General features: G+C 40.2%; 1 protein-coding gene across 1 annotated transcript in view; it reads left to right on the forward strand.

The window, feature by feature from the left end:
* The first annotated feature begins 464 nt into the window (after positions 1-464).
* Positions 465-12706, forward strand: part of RASGRF2 (Ras protein specific guanine nucleotide releasing factor 2) — a 248052-nt gene continuing 235810 nt past the window's right edge. The window contains exon 1 of the mRNA XM_060091787.1: positions 465-752. Coding sequence (XP_059947770.1) covers positions 465-752 — 288 coding nt within the window. The remainder of the gene's footprint in view (positions 753-12706) is intronic.

Consider the following 12706-nt stretch of genomic DNA (forward strand, 5'->3'; position numbering starts at 1 on the left):
CTTTAAATCGGTCTCCAAGCCGATTACAGCTGATCTCCCACGTGACGTTTTACCTTCTGTCTCCCGGAGCGAGTTGCCCGAGGACAGTCCTCCACAGGCTGCGGCGCGTCGCGCCGCCCCAGCCCGCCGCGGGGGCTCGGGCTCCCGCAACTTTGGGCAAAGAAACGGCCGCCCGGCCGCCCTCGCGGGGCCACTCTCCCTCCACGCGGGCGTCGGGGGCTCCGGGGGCTTCGCTCGGCCGGGAGGGCGGCGGTGGCGGAAGACAACGTGCCCCGACCACAGCCCGGCGCCCCTCGGACCCGCGCCGCGCCGCGCCGCGCCGCGCCCGGAAGGCCGACGGCGTGCCCTGTGCGCGGCGCCCGGAAAAGGGGAGTCGTCCGCCGTCGGGAGCCGAGCGGGCGCGCCTTCGGACGAGCCGGCGGGAGATGGCCGCGAGGCAGGGGTGAGACCCCAGCGCCCTCACCATGCAGAAGAGCGTGCGCTACAACGAGGGGCACGCCCTGTACCTGGCCTTCCTAGCCCGCAAAGAGGGCACCAAGCGCGGCTTCCTGAGCAAGAAGGCAACCGAGGCGAGCCGCTGGCACGAAAAGTGGTTCGCCCTCTACCAGAATGTGCTCTTCTACTTTGAGGGCGAGCAGAGCTGCCGCCCGGCGGGCATGTACCTCCTGGAGGGCTGCAGCTGCGAGCGGGCACTCGCGCCGCCCAGGGCCGGGGCCGGGCCGGGCGGCGCCCGGGACGCTCTGGATAAACAGGTACCATGCGCCATCCCCTCCCCGTCTCCCTGCCTGCGGCCGCGGCAATACCCAGTTCTTCTAAGCCCAGAGGTCCAGGGCCCGATCCGACAGTGGGACCACCCTCCGAGATTTCGAGATTCCCCTGCGGCGTCTGTGGCGGGACAGCTCCCCTCCTCCGCCTCCCCATCTCCATCCCCGCCTTGTCGTCCGTCTCCTTGTGATCCGTTGGAATAGGGGCTCGGCTTTATATTTTCCGAGACCCCGAAAGCTGTCGGGTCATTGCAGCTTCCTTGCTAACCTTACATTGCTTCTTTACACCTTGTTCGGAAGGACTTTGTGTGGCGATGTGTGTTGACACCTGTTGGGTGTAGATTGGCAAGACGGAACTAACTTATTTGTAAAAGTTTGGTTTCTCCGTCACCCGGCTAGTGAGTGTAGGTTTTTTTGCCTGCAGATGTTGGATCAATGGCTGTGCAGGGCACAAGCGGGGCTCCCAGGACGGACGGGCACTTTCTGTTGGTCACTTTCAATCTGTCTTTGTGGTTTATGTCAGTTTACTTTAACATTTGGCCTGCTGTGTCTAATTATGAAGGTAAATGTGTATCCGTTTCCCTCAGGATTAATATTTGGTAGCCACATTCTTGCTATGTGTAAATATGCGGGCATTTTTAAAGAACGCTTCTGTATACTTTTAAATGAATGCTTTGAAAATGAATGTGACCTTTTTATTCTGGGTCATAATTTTATTAGTTTTGCTATGTTTTGCACTTAGGGAGGAAAAAACACTCCAGATTTAGTAACTCCCGCCCCCCCCCCATTCCTGCAAGTGCGAAATTTGTACTTTTTTCAATCACCATTTCTTATTAAAGTTAAAGCAGACTAATTTTATGCTCCCAAATGTTCTCACTTTGCTTCTAGATCTCCACCTTGAAAAAAAGAGGCTGATGGTCTTTGTTGTTGCATAAAAATTTTTAGCAGCTTAATTTTCCATGTAAGTCAGGCCAAACAGCTTCTACTGCAAATCCCCGAGGGCGGCTGTGAGAGGCGCTAGCGATGGAAAGATGAGTAAAATGCCTACATAACCCCTGGGGGCTCATAAAACAATGTGTAAAATTAAGAGGAGCTAAAACTAGATCAACCAGAAGTTTGATTTTTTTCGCTTTGGTTTCACTATAAATCATTCAGACTTAACTGATTAAACTTGGTATAACACTTATACATCCGAAAATTTAAAAATATTCCCTTTGGTTTTTGAGGGCATGTTGAGAGTTCTTTGAAAAACTGATTTCCAATTTTGTAGATATAGATACTGGAAATATAAGTTTAAATTTCAAGTCAGGCATTTTAGAAATTAAACTGAGAGCAGGAGGAGGGGTTTTGAGGAAATAGGTAGAGACTTTTTTCAGGATCTTTTTTTTTTTTTTTCTTTTTCATTGGTGAGTTTTTTTTTTAAGGCATGTGTTCCAAGGCCCATGGGAGCAAAAACCAGTAGGTTTTTAAAGTGTTATTATGTCTATACTAAAATAGGGTACTTGAAATTATTCTGAAGATACATCATTGAGTCAGTTACAAATAATTTTTTCTCTTTGTGTTTATAATAATATCAGGAGATAGCCACTTTTGTTATGAGCTGAGAGTGGGGAGTTGTTACCTGTTGCACCTTAACATGGTTGTCTGACCTGTTAACATATGAAAACCAAGATTTTTCTACTTGAAGAATATCCAGACTCTCATCTTCAGGACAATTTTCTTTAAACTATACTTTATAAAGAAATGTAACCTCCAACTAATTTGACTTTCATGCCACTTTCTAATGGAAGTCCTAAAAAGGTCCCCTTATTAAGAATTTTTTTCTCTGTTTATCATCATACAAGTTATGAGTATTTCTCAATCATTTATACATCTCTTCGAGGTTAGAAATTAGAACCTTTGGTGTTTGTAGTAAAACTGAGATGTAGAGAAGCAAGCACTCCAAAATGGATTAGGAGTTGGATTGGGAAATCTGTCAGTTTGTCTTGTGTTAGACATGCTTTTGTGACTTGGGTTGGCTTAGCAGACTGATATTTTTGTGTAACACTGTCTGTCTGGGTGTGTTTGAAGAATGAAGAAGAAACTGCAAAGATAAGAAACAAAAAAAAAGTTTACCTTAAATCTACAGTTTATGCAGTTGGTTCTCTTTCAGTTAATTTGTATTGCTAATGTGCTCACTTCATCTCAGGCACCTAGACATGGTGGACCTGTGAAACTGGTGAGGTAGAGGGTGGATGTGAGGCGCTGAGCAGGGATCCTGTCAAGGTCTGCTTCTCCAAATATGCTTCTGGAACTTTCCACATATATGTCTCCATCAACCCCATAAACATACTTGAAGGTTAGGGCTTGAAACAGGACTTAGGGAGGCAGAATGGGCTTCCTCCACCATTTCTGTGTGACTTCTTAAAGGCAAATCTCTTAACATTTCCTCTGTTTTTTCTATTAATGAAATCTGTTTTCAGATGTGTTAATAAAAATTAAGAGTTTGGCTAGGATGATTCCTGAGTTATCTTCCAATAATGACATCTCCTATTTCTAAGATTATAACAGAGAGTGTGAGCTTTTTGCTGTGCACAGGATGTGAAAGACAATTTCACAAGATTTAAAGATTATCAGTCTCTGTAATAAACACTGCATCTGAGTAGTTAAGGCCAAGCAGGTGATTGAAGTGGATATTCTGATAATCTAGTCAGCAGATGTGCAAAACTATAGAAACATGACTGCTTGAGACAAAGACGTTCTTATCATTCATATTGGAGGGCGACACATTGTAATGACAGTGACAGTTGATGTAATTCTTGCTATAAAATGCCTCTAATCATTCTTGCCAGTTTAAATTCTATTTCTCCTTCAAATAATTTAAAAATTCTAATTAACTGTGGTAAATTATAAGAAGAAAACATTCATTGGTTTGCTTCTTCTAAATAATAATTCAAAGTAAGTTGGTTGACAAAAGAAAATTAAGGTTTTTTCCTTTTTTTCTTCTTTCCTTCCATCTTTCCTCCCTCCCTCCCTCTCCTCCTTCCCTTCCTCCCTCCCTTCTTCCTTCCTTCCTTCCTTTCTTTGACTATTTTATCTTAAACTGTTTCCAGTTAAGAAGAAAAAAGAAAGGTATTTTTCACTTTCCAAATGTGCATAGGTTGAAGGAATATTTGCATTGCTCCATTTTCTCAATAGTGTCCCAAGATTTCACTTTGGAAGGTCCTTGGGAGATTGCAAGGCTCTCTTATCATCCTTCTGTAGCAGCTATTTCTTAGGGATAGTTATGGTGATATAATCAAAATGTGTTCAGTTATGGAAATTTTTAAGTGATGTTCATTTTCTCGAAAATGTGTGTTGGTGGTACTTCTTTCTAAAAGAGCTCCATTTATGGAAAATGAAAAGCTTACCTTTTGTTCCAGGTGAAGGTGTTTAAGGAGGAAGGGAATTTGTATGTAATAAGTACCTTCTATGTGCCAAGCTCAGTGTTATCTTCCATTATTGAATCTAACTTGAACCTCACTTCAGCTCTTGGAGACTGGTAATGTTCTTTCATTTTTACGTATGATGAGACTGAGGCTTAAAGAGTTTTAGGAGATGACCAAAGTCCAACTCTAGGTATGAAGATTGAATAATCTTGAAGAGTGCCTTATTAAGGAGACTAGTTAAATCCACTGAGGTTCAAGAAATTTCAAATTTGGGTGGAATAGGGGCTGGGGTTGTAGTATGTGAATCACTGTTTTGTTTATTCTTATTTCCCCTTAAAAACCGTTTACAGGACAGGTTCGATTCTTGAGAAATATAATTGCAGACCATTACATTTTCAAAGAAAAATGAGATTTATGTTTAAACAGTTTTACATGGCATTCGTTTACTTCAGTAAGGAATCTTTAAAAATATTTGCTCTGAGGGTGAAAATACACATCCCAATTAGCCTGATCTGTTTAAGTGGTTGTATCTGTCTTGCCTGCTAGCAGGAGAGACATACAGGAACAAAGCCATCTGTACTCTTATTTTCCTGGGAATGTTAAGTGGTCTATTCAGCCTGATTTCAGTTGTCTTGGTGGGGGTGGGGGGTGGGTGGGTAGGTGGGTGGAATATCTCCTTAGTTCTGGAGGTTTAAAGTAGTAGATACTTGTCATATTAGTGCTGAATTAAACGTGTTGATTTAATTTTAAAGGGATTAAGGGTTATGTGATTTCCCCTGTCACCTCATTTCTAGCTAGTCATTTTAGCCTTCCAAACTTGTCCACCAGCAGAAGATTTTAATCATTTTATCAAATTAGGCAGAGCTGCATGCAAGCCCTGAAATATTTGTAGAAGGTGGGGAGTGTAGGTCATGGGTTTTTGTTCCAGTTCATGTTGTTTAATTGAAGTATAATAACAAACTCAGTGTTTCCCTTTCAGTGTTTGCTTATTGAACACAAATAAAGGGCAAATGGAATAAAAGTATTTGTTAAATCTTGTAAAACATTTTAAAATGTAATTTAGGAAAGAAATGATTTATCACTTGAACTTTGTAATCATTCTTCCAATTTAGATTTAAGTGAAGAAAAATAACCTATGGATTAGAAAAATATAGTTCTTTTAATTTTGACTACACTAAACCTTACTATTTATATTATTGTACTTATCGTTAAGAATTCTACATAGAAAAATCCATCTTTGATGTGACAGATGTACATAAAAATGAATTTTTATTGGGACAAGTATTTTTCTGTGGGTTTTAATAAGTGAGCGCTAAATGCACTACTAAATGGTGGAAAATATTTGTAGTGTGATAACAAATTTTTTACTTTCTTTCAGGAATTAAAAAATAGAAATATTTTTCTTTCATTGGATGATAAGTCCTAAAGCATGTATGATAAGTAAATGTTTCTGGTTTTTGCAAGCAAATATTGGTAGTTTGTTAAAACAGTTGTTGGTATTGCTGTTTGTTTAATGCAGATTATACTTTTTAGTTGACCTTGTCCATATTTTTCAATAAATATGCATGCTACATCAGTATAATTTTAATTTTGTAGAATAGAAAAAGCTAGTATTTAAGATTATTTTGTAATGAAATAAACCATATTGACAAATAATATGGATTCACTCAGGCCTGAAATCCCAATTTCACAATTTTAAAGTAGCTTTATGTTTTTATGCCTGTTTATTTGTCCTATAAGAAAGGGATATGTGTTTGTATGTGTATATGTTTATTGAGTTTATCTTCCATCATTAAATATTAAACATTTGTTATGCAGTTATATATGTTGGAGTTTATAGGTTTTTATTTGTATCATTAAGACATGTATTTCAAGACATGAGTTGTAAATCCAATCGGTGTACAATTTGGGGTGCTTTATTTTACAGGACTAATGATTTTAAGTTAATCACGGTATAAATTCCTCTCTGAAATTAGTTTATCTTAATTCAAGACTATGTATAGTAAAATCTTAGTTAATATTGAAACAAAAGTAGAAACGGTATTTGTTAGGTATCAATATAGCACTATGGTAAATGTTTGGTTACTGTATAATATTTGGCCATTATTCTAAAAATTAACCATTATTCCAAAATTATTCATTACATTTCAGTTGGTGTAATTTTCAAATATTAGCTGATTGTGAAGTTAGAAATACATTATTTTGGCTCCACCAAAGGGTATATTTTACCATTTTTGCCCAAGTAATTCAAATATGATTGTGTGTATATTTTGGGGGGAAAAAAACCCAAACAGCAGCAAGTTTTCCTTTTTCTTTTACTTGAGAAAACATTGGTATCATAAAGTGGAACAAGGATGCAGAAAGCACATGTTCTCACACTTTTCCTTTTTACTAGCACTGGAAAAACGCTTCACGAAAAATGAAGATTCAAATCATTTTTCTTAAAACTCCTCATAGTGAATACAAAATGCTTCAAATATACTTTTAGGGAGAGGGCAGAAAAAAAAAACCAAGTTTGAGTTGATCTGTGTTTATTTAAATAATATTTCTTTTCTTTTTGAACTGTAAAGGAAGAAATGAGAAAGTTGGGGAGGGCTGTATAAGTTACAGCATCAGAGTATAGTAAGTTAATGAAAAATAGAATTCTCATAAGATCTGAGAAGATACAAATAAAACAACCTTAAGAAAAGCTATGCTTAAAAATAAAATTTATTGATCCTTTAGTGCTTCATTTTTTTAAATGTAGGCCATAATTTCTTTTATTAGCTCTTCCCATACTTACCATTGTGACATTGCTGAGACCAATGATGATGATGGAAACAGCCAGGGATCTGAGGGACCCTGGTTACTGGTATTCACATTCTTTTCAGGTTCCTAAAATGTTTTGTTTTGTCATTTTATGATTTAATGTAGACAATGCCTGATTCATTTCCCGAACTGTATTTATGAACTCATGCCATTTGTGTGACTAATGTAAACAGGAGGGTTAGTGCTGTCAAATAGAGGGACAACTGGAAAGCTAGGAGGTTTCCTGGGTTAGAAATGTGGGAATGGGGAGGTAGTAGCCTAGCCTAAGGCTCACTGTGGAGCATCATAACTCTTTACAGAAGGAGTCATAACAAGATAATGTCAGTGATGCATAGGTATAGGAGGCCACTCATATCCAAAAGAATTTGCTTTCCTTTAACTTTAAGAATATCACTTTCCAGGTCAGATGGTAGTATTGTGTATGGTTCCGTTCAGGAGTTAAACCGCGGGGGTTTCAGTCTCCGCTCAGCTGCTTACCAGATACATGATGAGCGATTTCTCTTTCTAAGCCTGGACCCCTGCCTGTGATGGGGATCACGATAGTACCTACATCATCCAGTTGTTGGGAGACTCATAGGCAACACTCCATGCCAAGCTCTCCACACAGGGCGCAGCACATACATAGCACATTTGTCAGCTGGTGTTTCTATTACTCCCTTTCTAATATAATTCTTTTTTGATTTTCTTCTTGTTGCTTTCATTACTAGGGTCACTTAGGTGTTTTTTTCCTTCCTTCCTCTTTAAAAAATACTTTTAATTTAACACAGACAAAATAGAACAGTTTAGGGAACACCAATATACTCATCGTCCAGCTTCAACAATCTTCAGCTTTCTGCTTTCTTGTTATCTCTGTTTTTCTCCACACATGCCTTTTTTTATTGTTGTTGTTCAACTATCTTAAAGCAAATCCCAGACATCATTATTTCACTTGTAAATAAGGAAGTTTTTGGGTTTTGGCATAGCTCTTGTTTGGCGCTGAAGATTGTACTAGGTGTAGCTCTGAAAAGAACGATCCGGGAAATAGTTTGTAATGTGTTTCTCTTTTAATGTGTGTTACTGTAATTGTCATCATCTTTTTGTTTCTTTGATATCATTTTAAAGGAGAAAGCTTGAGACAGTAGTTGTGAAGACATAAAGATAGTAGAATTAGCTTTTAAATAAGTTCTGGCATGTTAAATCCTAAAGAAAACTTTGAAATCAGTTTTAACCATGATCGTGGTGTAGAGGTGTTTTCATGATTTGACCACACTCTAGAAGAAATTAAATTATTGGTGGCTCTGTTGCTGAGGGATCTTCTTTTCTTTATTGAAGTGCATTTACCAACTCTTCCAGCAGCTGGAAGAGTCTTGTTTAGAGTTGAGTGAGTGCTTTCTCCTCTGATTCCATCTTTCAGAATCAATTCTGAGACCCAACAGTAGGCAATGCTATTTTAAGGCAATTACTAAGGTTTCATTAATCAAGTGTGCAGTTTGCTTTCTCTAGTGTTGCTAAGCTTTTCTAGGGTGAGTTGGTCTCTGTCACATGATTGTTTGCCTTAGGCTCTTTTTTTTTTTTTTTTTTGCGGTAAGTGGGCCTCTCACTGTTGTGGCCTCTCCCTTTGTGGAGCACAGGCTCCGGACGTGCAGGCTCAGTGGCCATGGCTCATGGGCCCAGCCGCTCCGCGGCATGTGGGATCTTCCCGGACCGGGGCACGAACCCGTGTCCCCTGCATCGGCAGGCAGACTCTCAACCACTGCGCCACCAGGGAAGCCCTTGCCTTAGGCTCTTTTGATTACAAGGGAGAGATATGAACTCAAGTTGTCTTGAATAATGGGCACCTCTGTGTGTGGTGGGGGACAGTGGGAATATTGTAGGGCAATATAAGGGCAAGTACCGCTCTACATTTATTGTGACCTAGCTGTGCTTTGGACATTGGTACTGGCTAACATGTTTTTCAGTGTGTTTATGTGTCTTTGGTTCCTTACTGCTTCTGTTTTCTCATAATTTCTGCTTCCCCTCCTTCAGGCTGCTGTGCCCCTCGTGATACTGACTCAACATATTGTGGCCCCTTTTTCTCTGCTTTTACTGCTTCAGTTCTCACTGCAGCATCTCTTATTCACTCAGTATATTCAAGCTTGTCTTTCTGTGAGAGAGAATCTGATTGACTCAGTTCACATTTTGGGGGCTAGACAAGACCACTGGTCTCTGACCGGTCCATAAATTGGCTGTCAAACAGCAGGGACTGTGGGTGAGGGATTTTCATGGAAAGTTTGGTGGGTGTGAGAGACATTATTATTGACATGTCCAGTGTATTCATCAAGCTAGTAAATATTATTTTCACCAACTAATATTTATGCATTTAAGCCACCTTCTTTTCCCTCAGTAGTAGCTGTACATCCTTACCTTATCAATAAGATCTTGCCAGTAAGACAGTTTCTGTCCTCTGGTCCTGATAGGCCTCCTGTGTTGCTAAGGGTTCATGTTCATAATTTCTCTTTCCTTTCTTAATACTTTAATATTAAAAATTATTGAATGTTGTTCTTTTAACAATAACTTAAGCATATTTTTCAAAGTATAGCATACATATAGAAAAGTGCACAAATCATAAGTGTGCTGCTTCCTGAATTTTCACAAAGTGAATATATTTTTGTAAGCAGCATCCAGATCAAGCCATTGACATGATCAGCCCTCCAGAAACTAACCTCATGTCTATTCCTCTTCAATGCTCCTACCCATGGGTAGCCACTATCCTTACTTCTAACATCATGGATTGCTTTTGCCTGTTTTTGAACTTTGTCATTGACTCATGCAATAAGTACTCTTCTGTGTCAGACTTCTTTCCCTCAACATCATATCTGTGAGATTCATCGATGTCTTTGGGTATTGTGATTCATTCCTTTTCAGTTTCTTTGTAGTATTCCACTGGATGAGTATACAACAGTTTCTTTATCCATTCTTTATCTACTGTTGATGGAACACTTGGATTGTTTCCAGATTGAAGCTATTACAGATAATATGTCTATGGAAATTCTTGTACAGATATTTTGTGCGCATACATGTATACATTTCTGTTCAGTATTATACCCAGGAATGAACTTGTTGGTTCATAGGACTTACTTATATTCAACTTCAGTAATTATTGCTAAACAGTTTTCCGAAATAGGTAAATCAATTTATGTTCCCTCTAGCAGTGTATAAGAATTCCAATTGCTCTACATTCTTGCTAATACTTGGTATTATCAGTCTTTTTAGTTTTAAGCATTCTAGTGGGTGTGTAGCAGTATCTCATTTTGGTTTTCATTTTCATTTCTCTGATAATTAGGTTGAACACTTTTTCAGGTATTTCTTGACCATTTGATTGTTCTCTGTTTTGAAGTGCTTGTTCAACCTTTTGCCCATTAAAAAAAAAATTGAGCTGTCTTATTGATCTGTAGGAGTTTTAAAATATTAAGTTAAACTCTATGAATTGCCATTTTTGAATATCAAAAATAATTGAACATCAGCTTGTTCATCTTAGTATATATGAAGACACGAGTCCTTTGTCAGTTATATGTATTGGAAATATTTTCTCCTACTCTGGTTTGCCTTTCTACTTTCTGACAGGTGTCATTTGATGAAGAGAAGTTTAAAACTTTAATGTCGTATAAGCTATCTGTCTTTTTCTTTGTGGCATTTTTCTGCCCATGAAATGAATGGGGAGGGAGACAGCATCCGGAGGTGCTTTGTGTAGAAGGTGCAGGAGCTGGAGCCTTCCCTTGCTGCTCTGTGGTCAAAGCAATCAAGTGCATCACAAAAGATGCAGCATAAGTAAAACAGAAGGCACTTGCAGCAGCTTTGGACTGCCACACTAGGATGTTTTGCCTTTGGAGGAAGGCTCCAGGGGCAATTCAAAAAGACAAAAAATCATAATGTTCTTTTCTCCCTCATACCTTCTAGGGTCTGAGGTGTTCCCTCCCCAGGTGTTGGGTTGTTGCTCTTCCTCTAGAGATGCATAGATGTATATGCACCAAAGACTTGTACAAGAATTTTCATAGCAGTGTTATTCACAAAACTGGGTGTCCCATTTCAGAAGCTCTAACTTCACTTTGTTTCCAGTCATCCCCAACTCGCACCTACACCTCTCATCTGGAAGGGTCAGGTGCAAGAGGGACAAGGTACTTTTATAAAACTTAACCAGAGTTAAGCTTGAATCCCTGACACCCCCTTTCAGCTCTGCTGCCACCTGTAGGTTGTGTCCTCTAGGCTGGCCTGGGGGTGCTGTTAGGGAAAGAAAAATGCATCATGACCAGCGCTGGTTAAGACAGAATCCTCAGTTTTCAAAATATATCTGTATAATGCCCTGTAATTCTTCCCCTTTTGTCCTGATCATTACCCAGGAAGTGGCCAAGAAGGGATGACCCCTTTCTTGGAATACCTGCACTCACTGATCAAACTGCCTTATTAAAGTATATGGACCAGGAGGGAATGAGAGAGAAAGGGTTGGACAGTCAGTCCATTGTTGAGTATACAGATTAGTTTCAAGGGCCACAATGGTGTGACTGGAAACAGCTAACCAGTAACCTAAAAAAGTATCGACAGTGGTGAGGTAGCATTGCTAGTCCTGAGAGGGCTTTGAATGTCTGGTGTAGCCAATCTACCAGGAGTGGGAGGGGTTGCACCCCTTGTGACATGGCCTCTCCCATTGTGGGACAAATGGGTCAACTTTTGGCAGGCATCACAAGTCTGCCCTGCAGTGGTAGCCTTCCGCATTAGAAACAGAGTCAGGCTCCAGCACAGCTTGATTCCAGTTGATTCCACAGCCCTTGATTCCACAGTCCTTCCTGTGGACATCTACATGACTGATCCATACAGTTCAGTCAGCAGACATGGATTGTTCCCAGGTTCATGCTTCCAAAGAAGGGTCTCTTGAATCTTACAGTCTATAGTTTTGCAAGTGGCAGACCAAACGGCTCTGCCACTGGCACCAGCCCAAAAGTCTGAGCCCTGCCCTCTGACTGGAGCAACTACATCTGCTTTTTCTTCTGCATAGCTGACACTGAGGCTGACTAGCCACAGCACCCCAATGGATACCACTGGGTTTCCGCTTAGCCAAACCATCAGTGAACCGGGCCCAGATATTTGGGGAATTTCTGTGAATCAAGGACCCTATTGAGTCAGTGGCTTTGCCTCAGGTAGCAGAGCAGATAAGGTTCCCCACAGAGAGATACTTGCTACTTTTTAAAATGTAAAGCTGAGATGCTTCTGGGGCCAGACCAGCTACATTCTTGAATATACCTTTTCCATTGAACAAACAAGGTTTTAGCCATTCGCACCTTGTTAGTTCTTGAGTCTGAACTGATTCATCCACAATGGGAATTTCAGGCTGGAGAGTTACAAGACCTCTATGGGTCAGTTTTGACAAGCACTCAGCTGTAAGCTAATGGTCACCTGCATGCCTTGTAATTTTGTTTGGATGGTGGACATTGTGTTTGAAAAATCAGAGGTAATTTTAGGCTCTGCATGATGTGTTTTCCTTCAGAGAGGATTTACTTTTGCTTTCTTGCAGGCATTAATGTGGAGTAATTTACACTAATCCATTCTGAGAATGAGCTGATGAAAGTTAGGTTTCAGGTTTGTGAGAACACTATTCCAGTTTGTCCTAATTTCTGTAGTATAGGCTTTCCAAGGTCTTATCAGGAATTCTGGGTGTTTACATAACCCCTTCCTCCTTGGTCTCTTACATGCCCCATGGGACTGCCAAAAACTCAG

Source organism: Mesoplodon densirostris, chromosome 3 (genome assembly GCF_025265405.1).
Source record: "Mesoplodon densirostris isolate mMesDen1 chromosome 3, mMesDen1 primary haplotype, whole genome shotgun sequence".
In the NCBI taxonomy this organism is placed as follows: Eukaryota; Metazoa; Chordata; class Mammalia; order Artiodactyla; family Ziphiidae; genus Mesoplodon; species Mesoplodon densirostris.